Source organism: Hoplias malabaricus, chromosome 18 (genome assembly GCF_029633855.1).
Source record: "Hoplias malabaricus isolate fHopMal1 chromosome 18, fHopMal1.hap1, whole genome shotgun sequence".
NCBI lineage: Eukaryota > Metazoa > Chordata > Actinopteri > Characiformes > Erythrinidae > Hoplias > Hoplias malabaricus.
Window position 1 is genome coordinate 9,138,366 of NC_089817.1, and position 24,127 is coordinate 9,162,492.

General features: G+C 36.3%; 2 protein-coding genes across 5 annotated transcripts in view; one reads left to right on the forward strand and one right to left on the reverse strand.

Annotated features, from left to right (window-relative positions):
* syk (spleen tyrosine kinase) overlaps nucleotides 1-24,127 on the reverse strand; it is a 48,958-nt gene that overhangs the window by 19,312 nt on the left and 5,519 nt on the right. Inside the window, exons 1-2 of one of the 4 annotated variants that reach the window (XM_066650753.1) lie at nucleotides 9,852-10,052; nucleotides 2,941-3,160 (exon numbers count right to left, since the gene is read on the reverse strand). The gene's annotated coding sequence lies outside the window, so the exon portion shown is untranslated. Of the gene's footprint in view, nucleotides 1-2,940; nucleotides 3,202-9,851; nucleotides 10,053-24,127 lie in introns of those variants that run through there. The other 3 variants (XM_066650754.1, XM_066650755.1, XM_066650756.1) reach the window with 3 other exon arrangements.
* LOC136674649 (GTP-binding protein Di-Ras2) lies at nucleotides 9,305-14,067 on the forward strand. Its single transcript, XM_066650757.1, has 2 exons — nucleotides 9,305-9,469; nucleotides 11,351-14,067. The coding sequence occupies exon 2, from the start codon at nucleotides 11,366-11,368 to the stop codon at nucleotides 11,963-11,965; it is 600 nt and encodes a 199-aa protein (XP_066506854.1). The 5' UTR covers nucleotides 9,305-9,469; nucleotides 11,351-11,365; the 3' UTR covers nucleotides 11,966-14,067.

Genomic DNA, 24,127 nt, shown 5'->3' on the forward strand with positions numbered 1-24,127 from the left:
ATAAAAGGAACCAAGAGCCAAAGCCATTATATTTTTACTATATATTTATCCACTGTTATTTACTATCTTAATAAAAAATGTTTATAACACAAAACAATGTTTTTGGTGGGACTTTTTGCCTTTCAACCCCCTAAATATACATCTTTTATCAAACAACCTTTTATCAAAATGGTCAAAAAAAGTCTCTCAGGGTCATATTTCATATTTATAACCATTTCAAGTAACCGAGGTAGATTTAAGAGGTGCTAAACCTTTTGGATGCATGGTTATCATCATGAATGTGTACAATGATTTGAAGATGCATTTACATTGCTCTAGAGCTAAGAATTTCAAATCAAACCCTTTTGAATAAATACAGAAGGGTTACAGTTACAGGTTACGATCAAAACCACTAAAGCTGAGCACAGAGCTAAAGATCCAAGACAACTGGAGTTTCAGCATTGTTACAAGGGTAAGATAATAATAACTGCTCTGTAAACAGGTGACATGGTTCAACACTTCTTTAAGCTCCATTTCACTCATAGCTGAGCTCGTTGTCAAAAATTGAGCCTGGGTTGTGTGTAACCACCCTTTAAGCCCTGATTAAACGTAAATGGTCTTGTGGTGTTATGGGCAACTTCAGTTACACTGGAATGAAATGGGTGTAAAAGATAGTTTATAGTATATTAGCCACTTCCAATATATCCAAAAAAATGCTTGCCCTCTATTTTCATACATCCGCTGAACACAAGATGTCCTTTGCATTGTGTGAGACTTTAATGCAGCAACCGAAACGTTCCAAATCACTTTGGATTAAATCGTTCTGCAATAATTTACATTAGAAGTAAAGAAGGTTTGAGCCTGTAAATCTGTAGTTTCATATTTTTCACACACTGTCACCCACACTGTGAGCACTACAACAATGGAATTATTCTGAATAAATCATCCAGAACAGTAAGACGTTTTTTTGGAATATTGAAGAATGCAGCTGTTCCACATACATGTTAAATGTAGGTACAGTTCAAACAAGTCAAATAAAGCAACAGGAAGGTTTACATCCTGCTGTCCTTTTCAGACCTAATTAAGAAACACAGCACACCTTACACACGGCAACAAAAGCTCACTGCTGCTTTGTAACTTGAAAGAGAAGAATGAGTCGGGCACAGGTACAAACACAGCTCTATGAGCATAGTCTCACCACAAAAGGTTCCATACAGAGGGGCCGTCTGCACTGGCCAACAAAGATCATTATTCAGGCAGAAAAAGAGCGCCAATTTTTTCACTTAAGCACAGAAAGCAATCAGTTATAAATCACTGTAACCCACATTTAGCATTATCTCCTCATGTTATGCTGAGATTTCTGAATGAAAATGATGATGTAAAACCCAGTTAATTTCTCCTTTGTTATTTTATGGGGAAAAACACTGATACTAGAGATGCAGAGATAGCATAAAATGGGGAATTCCACTTTTCAAAAGTTCCTCATAATTCACAGACGGAGATGTTCACAACATCGCTGAGAGTGTCTGATGTCAAATGATATGCTGTAGAGGAAGATACCAATTAAGATTTCTCATGATAGGAACCAGAAGTAATGATGTCTCCAACACAAAGCTAATCATTTTATTTACACCTCAAAACATTGAAAATGAACACACGCCTTCTTCGCTTTTTAATTGTAAAATTGAAGCAAATCAGGAATAAATGTGTCTGTATATACTTCTCTTCAATAAATGGCTTTTAAATTTGACATGATATAATTTTAGCTGTTCATTTCATTTTGCAAATTCTTCTAAGATTTACTGACTTTAATAAAAGGCCAGATATGTCAGCCAGATCGGCTCTGTTTTATATGTTGCCATGAATCAATGTGTCAGGCATCATATTCACAATTTATTCAATGTGAGTAATAAACTCTTTGTATGTTCAGTTTCTATCAACAACAGTATGAAAGATACAGACAATGAATGAATGTATGAGTGTGTATATATATATATATATATATATATTTTTTTTTTTTTTTCTTCATTTTTCTCACCTCTTTTATTTTGTTTATTGGAATTGTCTTCTTTAAAAATACTCTAATCATCTTTAAACACTACATTTAATAGACGTCTTAAGGCTAAAGATTACCAGCACTCATCAGTGAGAACCGCATCAGAATTTCATTCATTAAGCCAAAGCTTTACAGAGAACTCAGGGTGTATGTGTTTAGTGTTGCATGCTAAATGACAGGAAAGTTAAAAAATATATATCTGTTTAAAGGTCTGTTAGTTTTTAGCACTTTTTCCACAGCTAAAGAAGAAAAATATACAGTAATGGTACATATTTTCATATATTTATATTTCAGTCATATTTATAACAAATATGTTGAATCATGAATTATTCAAAATAATTTCTAAAGATCAGATTATAATGTTAAAATTTTTTAAAGCATACTACAGTATTAAAAGAATACTACAGGGGAGATTTAAACTCACACATAGCTTTTTATGTTTGCTTCAAAGCAACTGACTAATGAAAGATCAGATATATCAGCCACAAAACAAACATCCTCAATGCTATGAAGCAGAAAAACATCATATTTGATAAAAATTTCATAGGAATCCGGCCCACTGCCAAATTTACAGTGACGCCACTTCTGTGACAGAAACACACCATTGTTTTCAGATCATCTAAATTAGAAATACAAAATAATAATAGATAATAACAAGCTTTACATTTTCCACTTCACAAATGTTTTTCTACACAACTCAACCACTAACAAAAAGTGCCATTTTTATAACTGACCCATACACTTGTCATTAGTCTTGGTTTAAACGCCTGTCAGTTTTGGCCTTTTCTGCCATTGACTAAAACTAGTTAAGAAAAAATAGACAGGTCATTTCTATTAAGACAAATAATCACACAAACCCTGTGAAAATAAAATAAAGCCATTCCGATGGAGAATCCTGACTTTACCTTTCTGAATTTACGCCACTCTTCTACTTAAAGCTGAAGCAAGGCGCCGTGGCGACCATGTTGATGAGCAGTGTACAGAAGAACAGGATGTGGTATGGCCAAAACTGAGATGGATATTTCAAACGCCTCAGCCCCAGCAGGACCTCAGTCTCAGAGAAGGTCTTCAGCACCAAGGGCTTTTGGGGCGTGGGTAGCATCCAAAATCAAACAGGCGTTACCCCTGTAAAACACGGTATGTTTCAACTTCTCACAGGTCTGAAAAAATTTTTTAGCTTTAACTGGAACTCTTGGCGAGAGCTTCCTCATTTTAAGTTACTTGTAGCTACTTCCTTTGGTGTTTTTTGTATTTTTTTTTTTCTTTTTTAAGCTTGACTTCCCCTTTTATCTAAAGCAAAAGCACATACAAATGTGCACATGGACCACAGTCTACTTTCGAGTGAAACATTTATTATACATGCTAAATATCTAATAAAATGTTGACATGGGTTTGGTAATGGACGTCCCTTTAATTAACAGAAATGAATTATTATAAAATTAGATTAAAATACATACAGAACTATATATATATATATATATATATATATATATATATATATATATATATATATATATATATATATATATATAGATTCTATGATAGCTTTTAAACAGTACTAAACAGTTTTTCCACTTTTACAGATATCATTTACAATATATTTTGAATAAACACCCATAAAAGTGTATGTTAGACAATAAAATGTTGCTTTTCTACTGTTATTTTTTTAAATTTTACTCTTGTATATGTACTATTAATTAGTCTTTCTAGACTAATATCATAGATATATATTACAGACTATATGTAGATCGATTATGATAAATTATATTATTAATGGCCTTTTTTTTAAAACAATGACTACTGTATGAAAGTTTTTGATGTATAAAGTTATCTACAGTATGTGTATTTTCTTAGGAAGCATCAAGCATAAGATTTATAGTTTTATTGCTTGCCTGTTTTTTTCTGAACTAGAAACTAGAGCAGAGCTTCAGTGAGTAACCCAGAGCCGGTAGTGCAGTCGAGGGCAAAACTGCATTGTAAGAAGGCCGAAGTGAAACTGAAATGCGATGACCAATTGCTTTTTCACCTCTGTGTCATATGATGTGTTGGTGTGAGGTTCATTTCTGAGCATTCAGAAATTGGTTACAGCAAATTTTAAGTACCCCTACAATTTTCTTCTCTGAAATAACCTTGCATCTTTTTTTTTTAAATTCGTTTAATTATATTATTTAAATTATATTTATTTATTAATTAAATACAATTCTGTCTGCCATACACATTGTGTCAGAATGTATATAAATCTTGTTGTATTAAATGATTAAATAAATCTTTTTGTATTAATTTATATTGAATGTTACCAGTAAGTCAGTATTGTGGAGATATGTAGCTTTGCTCAGTGACAGTATCATTAATACATATTTTTCTTTCTTTTTTGGAGTGACAGCAAACCTGCGGTGTCTGAATTAATCCTTATCAGTGGTGTACAGATGGATGATGGCATACAAGATAAGTCCCGCAATATTTTCAAATGTATTACTGCACCACTTCAAAAAAGAATATGTGACAAACAGAAGCATAACGCACAATGAGCAATGAGATGTTACTAATGTATGTTATTACCTCCTTGGAGACTATGATATTAATGTATATAAGCTCTGTATGGATAGTGTATGTTTTAATTGTGCTGATGTGATGTAATGTTGTCTGATGTTGTTAATAAGTAATTAACTCCACTGTGATTTTTATGTGTATGAAATATAAGCACAGCAGAAAATCTTGGTTTCCATGGTAATTGTGGGGGAATATAAAGCTGTGAAATAATGCTGAAAGGACAGGGTGTGATATGATGTTTTGTGTGTGTGTGTGTGTGTGTGTGTGTGTGTGTGCGTGTGTGTGTGTGCGTGTGTGTGTTACACATCAGTGCAGTGAAGCCAGTTATGTTTAGTGATAATGGTAAAGGTCTGGTTATGCCACACTGACTTGAAACACTACAGATGCTCAGTGTGTACTTCCTTTCTGAATCTGTACTTCTGACATATACTTTTTCATATATAGTAACAAAAAAATAAAAGTAACCCAGTTCATTGAACAACACTACACTTAGTGTGTTGCATTCTAATTTTAGTGTAAACTATTTCTAAGTTACAATACAATCTTAATTTATACTATATACAGTATATTACAGAGACACGAGCAGTTATGGGCTAAAGATAAGATGGTGAAATTCAAAAATAATAAATTAGAAAATATATCCAAACCAATCATTTTGAAATGCAGAAAAAACTTTGGAGGTATAGGAGTATTAACACATAATGCAAGTCTCCTCCAAAGAATAAAATCTAAAATACAGGCAAAATGTGGACAAAAATAATTTAGATTTAGCTGCTTACATTTTAGTTAAATAATGATTTGTTTTCTCCTACACTGAGAATTTTATATATTTTATTTCATAATTGTTTTGACTTACATGTAATAAATTAAGGGTCTTATTCTACATTCTCAGGAAGCTCATTCACATTCGTACAAACATACTCACATTTAGGAAATACTCAACAAAACTGCTATTCACTGCTTCACATCAAAACACTGTGTCCTAGTTTTAACATCGTTGAAGCACAAACAACAAAAGACCCTCCATCTAAAACAACAAAATGATAATATTACTGTGGTTGTTATTGCATTGACTGTCCTTATAACCTCAATCTGAGACTGATGAAATACCAAACAAAACAACAGTTAGTTTATAGTTGTTGTCTGAACAAAACCATCTTCCTCAACTCACTCAGCTCCTATGTGTGAGTGAGATGAGAAGGTGAGTGATTTACGAGCCAGTTCCATGAGGTGCTTTTCATCTACAAAAGCAACTTTTCCAGAGAAGTTACAAACCTACTAAATATTCAATGTAAGATAGTATAAAAATTATTATATTATCATTTTGGACCATTTCTATTGGCCTGTTACTTCTGAAATTCTGATCAAATGTAACCAACAGATGCTATATTCAAATTATTTAAAAAAAAAAAAAAAACAGAAAAAAGAGTTTATGTTAAAAAATATAAAACTGAGGATACATTTTTGTTCCAGCTGTGGCAGTATTAAACTTATTTTCTCTGAAACCTGCGTTCTCAGGTTTCACAAAAAGGGGTCTCGCTGCATGTTGTAAGAGTGTGACATTTAATTCAGTGCTCTTCAGCTACTTCTTCGTTATGTGGCAACTCTCCAAACTGTTTTTTTTTCTTCACTTTACTTTGTGGTAAGACATTTTCTCTTTTCATCAAGCAATCTGAGGATGCAGTGTGAGAGAACTCATACTTCAGCCTATTTTTAGAGACCCCTGCTCAGCGGAAGCCCGAGAAATGCTCTTACTCTTCAGGAGAGTATGACAGCACACACACACACACACACACGCACAAGCGTTTTTATGCATTTTTGAGGCCAATACATAGACTGACCATTCACATATACGTAATACTACTAGCCTAACCCTAACCCTAAGCTCAACTGAAAGTATGCTTCAACACCCCCACCCCCTCACACGCACACCTAAAAGGTATTACTGAACTATATATGCCACAGACCCCCAACAGGAGGCAGGAGAGTGCTTTAGGGAAATACAAAAACAGTTCTACTGTTTATCCATTTTATTTAGTGCTGTAAAAAATCTGAGAAAACTGTACATTTATATTACGTGCATTCACAAAAGCCATTCATTTCAATTAACTTGCTGTTCAGAAGATGTCTAAAGAGGTTAGATGCAAGATGATGCCCTGATATGAGGAAAAGGAAAATAACTGAAATAAACATTTTTCTAAAACAAATATTTTGAATAATGACAAAATCATAGATAGAATGGGACCTCTATCAACCATCCAATACCTGGCAGACCACCAAAACAACTCCTGCATGAGATGAAAGGAATATGAAGGGGTTTGTGTCTGTCCTTCCACTGTCCAATGCGCCCAATGATTCATGGTAGGCTCTGGACCCACCGTGACCATGAACTGGATAAGCGGCTACAGACAATGAATGAAGTGAATGAATTAATTCACTTTTCATTATACACTGTATTTTACAGTTAAGTGTAAAAATATATTTAAAAGGTACACTGTGGTTTTAGTCCATTTGTGTTTCATAAAAATGTGGATCACCTTCTCTTCTCCAGAAGGGAAGAATTTGTGAACATTTGTAAGCTTCAATAATAATCAATGTAACTTAAAAATATACATTTATTATAGAATATGGGTGTAACACCACACAGAGTTTTTTCTGAGACTTCAGACTTTTTCGGACATTTGTGTATTTACTCTCAATGTCCATTTTAAACACAAAAACATGCAAACATCAAAGATCACTGTGTGTAATAAATGACATACTGAGAAGTCTGAAATTGTAATTAGAAGTTTGTTGTTTTTATGTTAAATATATATTATTTATGCTTTTTGCACCAAGTTTAAAAACTTCAGGTGCACTGCTGTGTCTGATCCACTTTTACCATCACAACACACACTAACACATCACCACCATGTCACTGCAGCGCTGAGAAAGATCCACAAACTAAATCATACTTGCTCTGTGGTGGCCCTTACTACTGAAGGGCAGAGTGAAAGCAGCCTGACAATGTATGCTGAGCAACAGACATGTTACAACAAGCACCTAAATGGTCAGTAGAGCTGATAAAAAGTACAATAATGTAGAAACATGCAGGTCATTTTAATGTTATGGTATATCAGTGTATGTATTGAACTGCAGTCTTTACAGTGACAAAAAACCCCTGGAAGCTCCTCGCTGTCATTTAATCAGTAATAAAAACACTATTTATGTTTTCCTAGAGCTCAGAGATGTTTCATTAGCTACCTAACAATAAACGACAGAGATATTGTGTTTAATGCAGATGTTCACAGCTGTGAATTCCCAGTGAACTGCCCACGCTGCGGGGGTTTCTTTATTATTATAACCCCACCCGTTTTCAGACAAGCTATGCCCACCTTGCCCTCCAGCCATATGATTGGCTGACACATCATGCAAAAAACACTGAACTGATTGGTTCCTTTCTCAGTTACTGTATCATCCAACACAAAGGTGCTGTATTTGCACTGGTTTAATTTTTTTAATTATTATTTTACAGAACTTATTTAGTATTTATATTGTTAGTTTTTCTGTTATTGTTTTTTTTTTTATTTTGTTAACCATGACTCTGAAATTGGTTAAGTGGAAAAGAACATGAATATGATTTTCTTTTGTTTCTTATTAGTTTTATACATTTCTCTATTTAATATAATATTAATAATAATAATAATAATAAATATGTATTTGTACAGCTATTTATATTTTATTTTTAAATGTATATTTTTATTCATACATCAACACAATATTAGGTTCTGGAAGACACACAATCCTACATATATTATCTTATCAATACGTAAGCAGTTTATTTTTTATGTATAAAATTTGTAATTAATGGGAATGGGAGTATGTTTCAGTACGTTAAACTTAACCCTGAATAAATCTTTGCAGGCAGGCAGTTTTTTGTAATGAATGTCTTCAAACAGTTTAAAGTGGAAGTGAGAGTGTCCAGACATCTGGAGCTCCCTCACAGAGAGTCATTACATCAAATGGTTGATTACATCAAAACACTGCTTGATGCTAAATGCATTTTAATGATAGACTGTGATTAAATTTTTACTTCCAAACATGAGCTTTCTATTGATAATTTGCTAATTTGAGAGAGTTGTAAGGGAGCACAAGCCCAAAAGTAGTTTGCTGGGGGAAGACATGTTATAAGGTGTGCATGAATTTCATGCTGGTCATGCTAGGGTGTACCGCAACACAGGATTACTAGCCAAACATCAAAAATATCTAACATGAAATGACCTGATGGACATTCCTATTTGACAGTGCTAATATCTGGGCATAAGTTATCTACCTAACTCAGACGTGACATTTAAACAGAACACAAGGTTTGTTTTACTGCTGATAAGCTTCACTTGATGCTGACAAACAGACCACCATCCACGTTTTTATTTTGCCCCCATCACAGCATTAGCTTAATTAATTCCGGCAATATTATTCTGAATAACATATTTACATCTCAGTGACTAAAATGCAGGATACAAAGAAACACTCCCGATTGTTCTAACCAATCCTAGCCACGGTGAGCCAACATCAACCAATCGTAGCTCGTGAAGGCGGGGCTTGTCGGAAAACGGTTAGGATTTAAAATCCAGCACCAAAGGGTTTAAAGCAGTGGTGAGAATCCACCTTACGTCAGCGCAAGTGACGTCACACGGGGAGGCGAATCTCCCCATCCTTTGTAGAGTTTTTTTTTTCCGATTAATTTTTTATTTATTTCTATTTCTGCCTTAAATATCCGAGGTCGAGCTCATAATGGGTTTTTCAGCCCCGGCTCTGATTCTCATATGAGAGAGAGAAGACAAGCTCAGGGTACAGTACCATGCCATTAGAGTGAGGTTCTCTCTATCCGACCGCTTTTTGGAGGTGAGTGAAGCTCTTTTGATTTTTAATTCTCTGTAGAAACATAAAGCTACACCTTTGTCGAGTTATCTTTGTACCCTATAAGAAAATAAGTACGTTATGTCTTAATTTTACTGACGCCAAACATCCGCGGTTGTTTTAATGCATATTCCACTCTACTGTACACGTTGTACTAAAGTGTGCACCTCTAAATATGGGGTAGTGTTTTTGTCACACTAGCTGTTAAGTCCGGTGCAAACAGTATCTAAATGGCTGCGTCCAAAACCACATGTATTTTACATGCTTCACTAATGGATGTACTTCTAATGGAGGTGCTGTTTTTACACTATTTAGTCCGGTACTGTGCGGTTTAAGACGCGGCCAATAAAAGTGGCGTTGTACTTACTGAACGCTTTGCTGCATCTTCTCTGCATCACTCCCCTTGCCTCCATGAGCAGCAGGGCAGCCCCATGGCGCTTTACCCACTGTTACAAAATACAACGATACTTAAAAATTAAGTAAAACAGGCTGTGTCCCGTTAACAACGCCACACTGTATCCTTACACGCGCTTCGGTCTCCTCGAACCTGAAACTGCCCTCTTCTTTGCCATTTCTAGCTATATTTTCGCGTGTAAAGTGGCTTTTTTATCGATTTCGGGTCTTCTTTCAAAGACAGGCGATTTAAAAGGGGAAAATGCGGACACAAGCAGATTTAAATGAAATATAAAATAGATAATATTGTACTTTTACAATTTAAAAAGAGGCAGTGTCGCCCGGCTAGCCCGTATTTACACACGCATTCTGACGCATGGCGACGGATGGTGTAAATGTTGCTGGCTCAGGCTTTCATTTATGTTGCCCTGTTCAGTTTATAAGCTTTATAATATAATTGATATCCAAAGTGAAAAGACACCACCTCTACATGCAGCTTTCATTCATCTGAAATTGTTCTGCAACTTGCATAATTTTCTGTGCTAAATTATTATTATTATTATTTTAATTTTTAGGCATTCATTGGCTGAAATTACAGAAACGTTTTTCTCCCACTTGCCTTTGTAGAAAATTTCCAGTTTAAAATAAAAAAAAATGCAAAATAGGCATTAAAATCATATTTAAGATGAACCCAGAAATGTTCTTATTTTCAAGTCTGTAAACGGTAATTAAAAACCAGTGCCATATTTCTGGAATAAGTTTATGGTTGTTTGTAAGGTGTCCTTTCAATTGTTGTCCTATTGTAAATGCCAATACCTTCTTTACCTCACTGATCCTCTAGATGCCACACAACCTCAAAGCCACTGATCCTTCACTGGGCTTTACCACTGGTCAGATGTTTAGTTATTGAAACTCGGGGTCACTATTTTCCAAACATACCTTTAGAAATTATAGGCAAAGTGTTCAATTTATTATTCATCAGTCCACAGTGTTTTTTTCCAAATTTCCTCAGTTTTATCTAGGGGCTGTATTTCATACTTCAGGTCTGTGACGGAATCCAAGTTAAGGGCTACCTTCTAATGACCTTTCTATGTAGCTGATGTTTATCGAACAACACCTTTACATCACTTTTCTTTGCAGAAAATTCCCTTTTGGTATGATTGATTTGTATTTCTGCCCTGTCTGCAATCAGCTTTGTCAGTAATTTACTTTGGTAAAATTAAAGTTTGTTTTATGCAGATATTGTGTTTTTTTTTTATTATTTTTTTTAACCAACAACCCACAAAGCAACCATATGTGCCAGTAGTTAGACCTGTAGTTATGATAGGCCTATGTTATGAGGACCTATATTTGGCCATTCTAGAAATCTAAGGCACAAAGACCTGAATCCATATAAAACATTTGCCAGTTTTTTTATGAAAATGCAAAAATATTAATATAAAATATCATGTCTCTTGTTTTGTTCTCTCGAAGAATTCACTAAGAACAATGCCAGAGCAGAGCAATGATTATCGGGTGGTGGTGTTTGGAGCTGGAGGAGTTGGGAAGAGTTCCCTTGTCCTACGCTTTGTGAAGGGAACCTTCCGCGAGAGCTACATCCCCACCATTGAGGACACCTACAGGCAAGTAATCAGCTGTGACAAGAGCATCTGCACTTTGCAGATCACTGACACCACGGGTAGCCACCAGTTTCCCGCCATGCAGCGCTTGTCCATCTCCAAGGGACACGCCTTCATCCTGGTGTATTCCATCACGAGCAAGCAGTCACTGGAAGAGCTGAAGCCCATTTTTGAACAGATCTGCCAAATCAAGGGTGACATAGAGAACATCCCTATCATGCTGGTGGGCAACAAGATAGATGAGACAAATTGCCGGGAAGTGGAAAGCAGTGATGGCGAGGCACTGTCAAAGAGATGGAAGTGTGCTTTTATGGAGACCTCAGCAAAGACGAACCACAATGTAAAGGAGCTTTTCCAGGAGCTGCTCAACCTGGAAAAGCGCAGGACTGTCAGCCTCCAGATCGATGGCAAAAAGAACAAGCAGCAGAAAAGGGCAGAGAAGCTAAAGGGCAAGTGCATTGTTATGTGAAGTGATCCTATATCTGGACTCTGGTTTGGGCCGGAGGGAAGCGTACAGATTCTCATGACCTAACCATTCTGGCTAATAAAGTTTACAACTGACAAAGAGAGAGGCGCATGCCATGACATATTTCCCTGGACTGGACTCTCAGTCAGTGAAGGGATCAATGGCTGTTATGTGGGGGGCCCACCAACACTTACACAACAGACAATTTACATAGAAAACCCTGCAGAACCATACTCACGTTTGGTCATAGTGATGCTTCTCGTTCACCAGTGGGTGGATTCAGGTTCACCCACTGCAATTTGCACCAGACCTTAATACCAAACAGCAAGGCTTATGCTAGGCACCCTCTCTCATTCTCAGAGACAACAGAGTCTTGGTAAACAATAACAAGGCCTGTTGATTGGCCCTCCTTACCACAATCTTTTGCAACTGTGAATAAAGAAGAATGACCTTCAATTGAGGAACTGCAAAAAAAAAAAGATAATTTTAGACAGTATTCTGCATGAATACAATGCCCCCTAAGATCCATGCTACATAAAGCAATATGTGTAAATTTTGCTAAAGTATTATAAAGGGAGTTAATGGATGCTCCTGAATTGGTTATGTTACATTTGGGATCAGGATGTGTGGTGAAACAAATGGTTCAAAATAATTTTGAGCCAGACAATAATGGTGATAAGCTCTAATGCTTACAGTACTGTTTAGATTGTATACTATTTTCATGAAAGTACTATTTTTGAATCCCACTTGGGTAACATGCAAAAATCTTTATAGTCTTCAGGCTAATCATATACCTTACAACAACAAAGAAACAGGCCTTAATGTCAAGTTATTGTCCAGTCAAAGACAGTAATATTTAACATTTCTGCCTCTGCCTTTTTTTTCATTAACATTAGATAAATAATTTACAGACTGTATCTTGAGAACAATGCCATACATTTTGGTTCTGAGTTCTTGGTGTACACTTAAACTAAAATCAACAGTTTGGTTGATCTGATTGATCTGATACTAATTAGGTCTTTAGCCTCCAAAACTAGAAATTATTTATCAGACAAATGAGCAGAATCATACAAAGAAAAAACATAATCAAAAACAACTCAGTCAAGATGAACTTCCTTTAGGTTCAGACATGTTAAAGACCTGCTTACTTTATTGCAGATACTATTGCAATGAAAGAAATAATAGAAAGAAAATGTTTGTCCTTCCTCCAAAGTATAAAGTGGAACATATCCCAGACCTAATACTTTATTTAGAGAGACAGACGTGTCCCAATAACCGTGTGTTCTGGGTTTGTTCCAAAATAGTGCAATTCTCAATATGTTTAGAGAATTTATTAATTTTATTTATTTTGTGAATTCAGAAAGTGGCCTTTTTGCAAATAGAGTGTGTTGGTTATTTATGGTGTGGTTTGCTTCAACGAAACTGGCAAGATATTTAAATGTTATATAAAGTTAACTGATGGAATTGCATGATTAAAGCAGCAGCACAGTTTCAGATACTAACTGCGAAAAGCTAACACAAAAAAACTTCCGTAATTTTCCTACACTATACCTAACAAGAAGCTACTCATGTTTTCTGACTATTAATAAATTAGAGCAACCTTTTTGAGGGGAATATCTCATATGTGTATATTTTACCATGAAGGGTCTTGTAATTATATTGGTAGAATTGGGCTTTTTGGCTAGCTTATATTGCTGCTTTGGCTGTCTTTATTTACATCGACGCTGTGCACATTACAACAAGTGCAGTAAAGCTATTTATCTGTTATTAAGTGCTGTTTTGTCAAAGGAATGCCACTGATATGGTTGTAGCCAGAAGTAAAAGAATGGCAAATAGATGTCACCACAGTGAAACTGCTGTAGATGACCAGACACCTATATCCAAATTTTGTCTTTAGCTATAGGCACACCAGCAGTTGGTGGTATGTGTTTCTCGAGTAGGGGATGTGCTTAGATTCAATGCTGAATTTTCTCAAGGCTGTTTATCATGCCAGAATTGTAAAACAAGTATGTAATACTGTTTTGATGAAATGCCTGTAAAACATGTGTGCCTACAAGTTTATATATTACTGTATATAAGTCACAAAAATAAAGAAAGTTATGCATTTGACCTCAAAATGTAGTACATATATTTATAACATAATCACTGTAACATTTATAGGTTTCACAGGTGCATGTGTGTGTGACTGTGTGTGTGTGTGTGAGAGAGAGAGAGAGAGAGAGAGAGAGAGAGAATTTCTTTGAATTTGGTTAAAAATAAGCATCATATTTCACTGTGGATACTACACCAGTTTGATGTTGGGGATGTGCTGAGTTTTCATTGAGCAATGAGACATAAAGTAGGAGGTATGAGAGTGACTGACAAGTGATGCAGTGTAAGAGACAGACTGTGGTATTTGGACTTGAAGAAATTAACTGTGAGGGGAGATTGAAGGCAGATGAACCCAATGATGGGACAAAGGCTATAAATGAGAAATTATAGGAATTATATTTCATTCTTGTTAAATAAATAAAATTTTATTTTACAGGAAACTAAAATACTGCTTCAGTGTCACACAGTGTGCTGACATTTTTTCAAGCGATAGATTACACATCACAACAAGCTAGCAAACAATGCCAAATCAAAAGTGGAGTTAGAGTGTTTCACCCAGTGGGACTTTTACCTGCCAAAACTTACCATCTCATTGTTGCCTTATGGTAATTGTATCAAATGCTAAACTCACAGCCTTTCTGCTGCACTCTAATAACACTCATTCTGCATTCAAGTGAAAGGGGACAGAGCTGAATGGGGCCCATTTCTCTCTGCGTTACACACAGTATAGAGTGGAAAGAGCAGGGTTTATTCACTTATTTACCCACAAAAGGTTATGTGCAAAACATGATATAAACTCTCTGAATAAAGATGTCTCTTTTAAATATTCATTCATTCATTCATTATCTGTAACCGCTTATCCAATTCAGGTTCGCGGTGGGTCCAGAGCCTACCTGATATCATTGGGTGCAAGGCAGGATCACACCCTGGAGGGGGCTCTTTTAAATATTTATTTATTTAAATCATTAAACAGAATTTTATCTGTTTGTTCAAAGTTGTTTAAAGCCCTGATTTTTATATTAACATTTTAGTGGAAAGCAAGGCTGCTTAATTAGTTTAGGCCTGTGCAAATTTGATTAGCAGCTCATTTCACATTTCCCAGAAAGTTACACCTAATAGCTACACTTCAGTATACCACAGTTTAAACTCACATGTACTGAAATTAAATGCAGGGAACCAATATATTACAAGTGACACACCACTGGGCACAGCTGTACTAAAATGCATCCCTCTACCACATCATTTATTAATGCTACTACACATTAAACAAAATGGTGCACCAAGAACCACTTCTAAATACAAGTATTTCTGATGGCACAATTTGATTGGCATTCTATCCAAAATAAATGTAAAATCATATAAGATTGGAATAAACAAACACAGATACAACAGTTTAATTTCTCACTGCTGCCACTGCTCACTGCTGTTGACCTCATTATGAGGACCAGTCACGGATGCTGGTTGGTAGAGAGAGAGAGAGAGAGTGCGTGTCTAGGTGGGGGAGATACATCTGTGGTATTAGATATGACTAATCAGCTTCTATGGCTCATTACTGCAGAGTGAAGTGGCTTAGGAAACATAATAGAGCACCTGCCAGCTTTCACTCAGACAGGCTGCTTGCAGCAAAGCCTTGTCATCATCAAACTCTGCTATGTCATGTTTCCAGAGAAAATGCACATTAGTGAAGTGTCACAAAAAGACTGATCTAAATGTGGCACAATACTTACATTATAACATGCTTACATCAGCTGGAGTCAAAAAATAACAGTGAAACGGTTATTTAGTTTACACACACACACAAATGGCCAAACAGTTCCTGTGTGATCCTCATATATTGTATGTATCGTTACACTTATATAGCGCCATTCTAGACACCCAAGGACGCTTTACAATCCACACTGCTCAGAACACTCAATCCACACACACACTGGTGAGAAGCGGCAGCCAAACGCGCACAGCGTACTCTCGACCAGGAACGACCGTCCACCTGGAGGACTGCATCGGGCACTAGGATTTCACCCAGGACAGAGTGCCAATCCATATCTGGGCTCAAACACATTCACTCACACATACAGACATTCATTCACATTGATATGTATTGTCCTGTATCAATTTAGTTTAAAGGCACCTTTCTACAAATTGCTCTCATCTAGACGTCAGCCTGTGTTATTGATTAAACCAATGTCCCACACACAGGTTTAAGGGCACTGCTCTCCGTACAATCTCCTTTACTTTATGTAACATTTGTTGCCATTTAAATTTTTTTTTAATTCATTTTTAAAAATAAACCAAAAGAAATCTGTACTGCTTTTTTAAATGCATTACTCGGAGCTTTGCATGTGATACAAAGTCCTTGACAAGGCACAACAACGATAGGTCGATTAGAACGTGATGAAATTAACCTCTGGTCGGTCCTGTCAACGCTATTAAATATATGTGTATATGCGTGTGTCTTTGCATGTGCCTCATTCTACAAGCATTGCCTTAATTTACGACACACACACACACACCAACTGTGCAAGATGTCTCAGAGCAGCAAATCTATCATATTAAAGGTACTTAAAGTGTTCATCCCTGAGATAGAGGAGCTTCTGTCTGTTCTTTTACTGTATGCTCTCATAAAATGTTATGGTATAGGTACATTATTGTCACTAAAGGTACAAATGGTGTAAATGTACCTTTAAAAGTACAGATGTAGTTCTAGAGTCCAGTTGTGTTCCCTACATTACTCTCTCTTCTACATTGGGAGAGTTAATGTATGTAAGATTTCATTATAAAACTGTGTAAAATAAAAGAATATAAGTCATGTAAATGGATTGTATGAAATCAACATAACTTTAAAATCTACTATTATTATAGACTATGATACAAATATGTTCCCAACAAAAAGTACTGAATATATACCCTAGAGGGTACCACCACAGTGACAACTTTGGAAGTGTGGAAAAATCCCTGCAGCTCCTGTGTAGAAGAAAGCTGCAATAAATGCACATGCCTCATTAAAAACAAACTAAAAAAACAAAGTAGGGACCTAATAATGTGACCTGTGAGTGTCAAGTTTAAGAAGCTATTATTATTATTACATTTTTAATGAATTCATTATATAAGTTAAAAGATAATCTAGGAGACCTGTCGGTATCTTTATACATGCTCTCAAAGCAGTGATGTATACTCAATATATTATACATTCAGCTGCACCTTCATCAATGACCTCTTCTTCTGTTTGGGGCAGCATGCTAAATCACAACTGACAATTAACCCCATAGCAGAGAGTGTTAATTAAGGCCTACATTAGCCTGCCTTGCATCCACAGGCCAAATTTCAAGTGTCTCAAAGCACTAAATCTGTCTGTAAATGCTTGTCTGGCCACTTCAGTGTCAAAACAATGACAATGGACCCTCTATCAATTCTCTCTCTCGCTCTCATCTAATTTGAATAATTTAAAGGCTTTGCCATGTAGTGTGTGTGTGTGTGTGTTGCATAATGCAGTGCCTGCATCAATATCACTCATTTATATCTTTCTCAAATCAAATCTTTCTCGTTCTGAATGAAGGTCTATTTTAGGTCGATTTACGTGTTCTCAGGAGTTCACAGAGACTGAAACACAGAGAACAGTGACAAGTTCAGTTAGAGTCTTTGCTCAGTTATTATTATTGATTCAAGGACACACAATACTCTCAGAAAAAAGGTACGGTACAGGCACATTATTCTCACTAAAGGTATAAACAGTGTAAATGTATTTTTAAAGGTACAGCATTGGTGTTAAAATCCAGTTGCGTTCCCTAAAGGTACATTGTAAAATAAAACATAATATGTCCTGAACATGAAATGGGGTGTATGAAATCTACACAATTTTAAAACCTTTTTAAAACTTTTAAATATGGTACAATAATGCTTCACAACTAAAAGTACAGAATATGTATCCTTGAGGGTACCACCTCAGTTTTAATCAGATGGAAATGTCAGTCAACTGGTCCTTTTATTTTGCTACTGTTTGATAGTTTGATGCTCACAGATTTTTCCTTAGTTCTCCCTCTGCCCAGTAAAACTTGCTGATGGTGTCCTCTGGTGTTAATGTTGCTGATATGAATGATACATCTGGCATAAGGTTTTATAATCAATTCACTTCCATATGAAACAAGTTCTACATGACAGTGGCTTAGTTTTTAATTAAGAAAGCCATTAATGGAACTTTGTGACCTTTAAAATATTGATTTGAATGAGATGGCTACAGTCATAGACACACAGTTACAGGGTGCCTAGGGATCGTTCAAAGGATCAAAGTAGGAAATGCTTTAACAGCATTAAAAAGAACTGGTGGTGTTAACATTAGCCACATAGCTCCAGTGCAAAACTAAAGAAGTAGGCTGCAAACATTCCTTTGCTGACTGACAAAATTACCTTAAGCAGCTAGCTTAAGAAACCAAACATTTAGTTTTTATGAACTATCATGTTCATTTTGTTTCCTGTGACACTGTCTTGTGTTTTATGAGCTTGTACTTTGTAGTTTCTGTTCAGCTGATTCTGAATGCAGCAAACTTGTTTTCACATTGGTTCACTTGCATTATGAATACGTGACACATCTATTGTCATTAAAAATACACAACACTGGGATGCAGGAGCAGAAACTCTGTTTTCTTTTTTTGAGGAGAGACCTCAGCTGTTATTCCTGTTTGTGCAGCAAGTGGGAACAGAATGGACGGAGGACTATGAGCTATAAAGAGTCGCTGTGTCTCTGCTGGGTGGGTGACAGTGATAAGGCCTACTTTCTGGCTCTCGGCAGGGGCTCTGAGGCTCGCCTATAACTACGACAGCGAGGCCACAGCACTGATGAAGATTAACAATCGCCATGGAGACGGTGGCAGCCGAGCCTGTGGCTGTGTAGGAGGCTGAGGGCATTGTGTAATGTCAGCAGGACTATAGGGCGAGTGACTGGACCAGCGGGGGTGGGGTGGTGGGGGGTATAAAGAAAGAGGGAGAGAGAGAACGGGTGTTTCAGAAGACAGAAAGTCAGCCTGCAATTTGTCCACTAAAAGCATGGCAATTAAGTCAAATTATAGGCCCAGTTATTTAGATTTTATAATGTTAATTGTAAGAACAGGCATATTCGCATCAAAATCAGTTGCTAAGGCTGAGAATTAGTTCAAATGTAAAGCTTTGACAAATCATCAAATAACAGTGATATTCTATAATGAAGATAAAGCATTAAAAAAATACAATTAAATCTACTGTCATTTAAAATAAATTTATTAAAATTAGGGCTATAAAATTATAAAATCGTTAATTGTGATTAACTGCATTATGTTGTACTGTCAGTTGTGGTTTCTATTGCAGAGCCAAATGGAAGAGCAGAAAGGTTTAAGAATAAAATTATGGTGGCATTGTGGTGCAGCTGGTAGTGTCGCAGTCACACAGCTCCAGGAACCTGGAGGTTGTGGGTTCAAGTCCTGTTCCAGGTGACCCTCTGTGAGGAGTTTGGTGTGTTCTCACCGTGTCCGCATGGGTTTCCTCCCACGGTCCAAAAAAAACACACTTTGGTAGGTGGATTGGCGACTCAAAAGTGTCCATAGGTGTGAGTGAATGTGTGTGTGTGTCACCCTGTGAATGACTGGCGCCCCCTCCAGGGAGTGTTCCTGCTTTGCACCCAATGATTCCAGGTAGGCTCTGGACCCATCACGACCCTGAACTGGATAAGTGGTTAATGATAATGAATGAATGAATACAATTATTTGTGTTACCCATTAATATTATGTGTTACATAATAACAGCACTAATTATAAGACAAAAGACTGAATAGTTCATTTAAATTTAGAGTTGTTTACCATATTCATTCATTCATTATCTTCTTAATTAAACATAAAATGTATAACAAGACATGTTCAGCTCAGATATGAAGCAAAACATCAACGTTGTGTGTGTGCATCAGATATTAAGAGAGTCTTTTGGTTCTCTGGGGGTGGCTCAGTTGAATTTCTTAAGCTGTTCTTAATATAACTCTTCACATAGATGTTTTATCTTTAAAAAAAAGATGAGTAGGTGGTATTGTCTGTGGGTTCAAATTACAGCCAGCATTTCTCTGATGTGTGAGATTTAAAAGCAGAATTTCACTTGCATCTTAAATATATAATGCACTTCTTAATCAAAAAGATTACGAGCAGAGTTTAAAGCAGCAGTGCAAAATTCCACTGTGAATGAACAAAAGGTTCAGAGTGCTTGAAAAATTTCAATACAATGTAGAATGCAGTGTAAGTACCTATGTAGACAAGGAGGGTTGTAGACTGCATTGTACATTAGCAGCAAAGTGAGATATTAATGAATATTGAGCAGCCGAAGATGGGCCTTTATCACACAAGCTTATAGAAGCATGTTATGAAGCTGAAAAATGAATATAGTGCAAATTCTTAATGCAGTCATTTTTATAGTTTAGAACACATAAAAAAATGACAAAGCTCAGCACCTCAAGTCAATAAAATGTGCACTGCCATGAGATTGGGTTTTATGGGGTGGGGGCACTGAGTGATAAGGAATATTCAATGCAGGGGTCCTGAGTTCTCTCACTCCAGGAATAATGCATATAAACACCACTTAGTGCAAATCAAAATGGAAATATTAAAGGCTGCTGGAAATTCAGGCCATAGATCAATAAAATATTTCCCTTCACAGAGCTGTTGGTGGGCACTGTACATTACATGTTCAAATGTCTGTACACACATACAGAGTGTGTACAAATTGTACACCTCATGATTAGTTAATTTTATGACATTAAAAAAAGCACCAATTTTGGACGCAGGCGTTTAGTTACACACACAATGCTTATAAAAACTCTGGAACACTCTGAAGCCTAAAGCATCCATGCCAAATGGCAACTGTCATAAGGAGTATAAAGCATCATTTTGGGCTGTGCAGCAGAGAAGATATGTTTTTTGGAATGATGGAACACCATCCAGTCCCATTGGGATGAGCTAGAGTTGTATTTGTGATTCAGAAAAAGATCAGTAGCTAACCTAATGCTCTTGTGGCAGAGTGCCAAGCAATCCTCCACTTTATATTTGTTTCATAGCAGTTACTGAGTAACTGGCAATTTAAGGTGTTTTAAAAAAATGCAAAAATTATTTAGCAACAGTTTCTTGGCTTGCAAAATAGGAAAGATAGCAAAGAGAAACAAAGCCACCTTCCTCAGACATTGTTTACACTGTCACTTTCACCCAGGCACTAAGCAAGTGGAATGAATATTCAATGTTGAATCAGCAGACCTCTCACACTTATGAATGTTTAATGGAGTAAGGCCTCTGTGAGAAAACATGCGGGGGATCTAAGCTCCAGCAAACTTCTGGTTCTTCCTCTGACTATTTTTACTTCCTTCTGAGGAGGAGGCCTTCTGCCTGAAGAAATTTTATCTTTAACGGAGCTTTAAAACTGTTGACAACAGACCATTAAAGCCCTGCTTAACTACACTTAATATCCAAAAATTTGCTCAAACACTTCCAGTGATTTCCATTACTGTGATGAGCATCTCTTGCTAACACAGGTGCCACTGGTGTCCAATTTGATCTAATTGACTGAAAACAGTTAATTACCCTTTCTGGTCATAATTCTTCCATTTCTCCTGTTACTCAAGGGGTTCCTCAAGGATCAATCCTTGGGCCACTTCTTTTAATTGTATAAATGGACATATTTTGCATAATTGTAATCTTGATTTTCACTGCTATGTGGATGACATCCAGAGTTAATTTAGTACTAAATACCACTTAGAAACCTGATTATCAGAAATCATGAAATGGATGTATCACAAATTCCTCATGTTGAATAGTGATAAGATTGAACTCATGCGGTTCTAAATCAATTCTCAAAAAAAAAATTATTCTCGTTCTCTATTGATGATTCAAGTGCATCTCCTTGCCTCTTTCACTTAGTGCTCACATCAGTTCCATAGCTCTCATTTGAGCATTATTGCCAACATTAGGCCTTCTCCCTAGGTCTGCTGCTGAAATCCTTATTCATGCCTTATTCATCTCTACCTACTTAGACTACCCCAACTATCTTCCCTTTGGCATCAGCTCTTCCTTCGTCCACACACTTCAGACAGTTCAGAATTCTGCTGCTCGCCTTCTCACTCGCACCAACACATTATGCCTGTTCTCCAAAATCTCCACTGGAATCCCGTACAATACTGGATTCAAATCCAAACACAAATAACTGAATAAAGAAAAAAAATCTACTCCAAATATTCTTAGCACTTACAAAGCTCTAAATAATCTTGCTTATTCACCCTCCATCTGTTTACCATCCCTCACTCCAGCCTTCAAAGCTATGATGATCTTGCTTTTTCTAGATCTGCTCCATGAATTGTCTCTATAATCAACTCAAACCCCACCCAAAAAAAATAGTTTCTCCCTTGCTTATGGTATTCCTCAAACTTAAACTAATCATACTCATTGTGTGCTGTTTGCTAATGTTCTGAATTCTGTATTTCATCTGTTTTAGTTTTATATGCCTATCATTGTTTTCTATGCACTGAATATAGTGTCTTTGAGTTCTTGAAAACTGCTATATAAATATAATGTATTGCTACTATTATAATTACTAAATGGTGCCCATAAAGCTTGTATAATCTTTAAAAGCACTTACTATTGGGATAGGATACTCTGGAACAGCTGAACAATAGCCTTAACAACAGTCCATAGTTTTTGGCTAGTGAGATATAAAGCTAAACATCCAACAGTTGGAGCTTTTGTTCCTAACGCTATCAAACTATCAACAAATCCCACTAATGTGTATCAAGGTCTGGGTAAGTATTTTTATTTTGTTTTGTATCCTTACTATCATTTCTATTTATTGAATTATGTCTGTGTTATATTGTATTGTGACTGTGGTGAAACCAAAGAAAAAATGTTCTCGTGGCTAAAAGCCAGCTGCTCCTCACACAGTCTTCATACAGAAAAAGCTTTCCCAAAAGATTAGAAGCTGTTACTGCATCAAAAGAAGAACACACTACATTTTAAAACAACAGAATTTAGATCAAATGTTGGATGAGTTGGAGGATATATAGTGTATACTGGAATGTGTTATTCTTGACCATGTAAAATTATATCACGCATAAAATCAGTATCAGTGACAAAATCTTTCATATCAGTCAGGCCTTAGAACATAACTTCTAACTTAAAGCACAATGGCTGTGCAAACACTGAGATGGACATGAGGACGTGTGCGGCTGCATGTGCATGCGTGCGTGCATGCGTGTGTGATGATATCTCGTGTTCCAGGACCGTGTGCACGTCAGACATAGCGGTCAGAACCATGTGAGGAGGTCAGAGGCCCCCTGACTTCCTTCAGCACTCTGGCCACGGCTCTGCATCATCCTTTTATTGCCACAGCAACGTGTGCAGCAGACAGTATTTTTATCCTCCTCCTGTGAGTGGAGAATACTGTACACAGTACGCAGAGAAACACACAGAAATGCTTCAGAAGAACAAGCCAAGTGGCAAGACTCCTGGAGATCCAGAAAAATCAATGCCATTCACCTTTTGCTGAAGCCCAGGATATCTTTAAAGCTGTAATTGTCATTTCTCCCCCATTTCCTGCTGCTGAGCACTCCAGAATCATACCTGAGGAGGTGTGAATTAAGTTCAGCTGTTCAAAATCAATATTGCTCATGTCTATCAAACAAAGAGTTTATTTAATAAATATACAATACTGTTCAAAAGTTATTCATTGGCCATTAAGTGCAAGATATTCATTCTTTAGCACTGGCAACGACAAATCGTTTTAAACAGTTTTAACAGATATTCATGCATTAGCTTAAATATAACAAATATTTCTAATATTTTTTGGCTGTATTACAGTCTCGCTTTACATAGGAAACTTCCATTAATTTTTCAAATTCTAAGATACACTTATACACATACCTCCAATGTTCAGTCTTAAAAGTTGGTAGTATTGATTCCCAAACATTCAGTGAAGGAAAGGTCCAGGCTCTGAAAAAAGCCAGCCCATGTTTGGTAGAAGTATGGCCAGAAATATTAAATAAATAAATAAATAAGTAAAGAAACAAACAAGAAGAATCTCAAGTGGGAT

Bases quoted from the DNA above. Each gene is read 5' to 3' on its own strand.
- LOC136674649 (XM_066650757.1), top strand. From the start codon at position 11,366: ATGCCAGAGCAGAGCAATGATTATCGGGTGGTGGTGTTTGGAGCTGGA.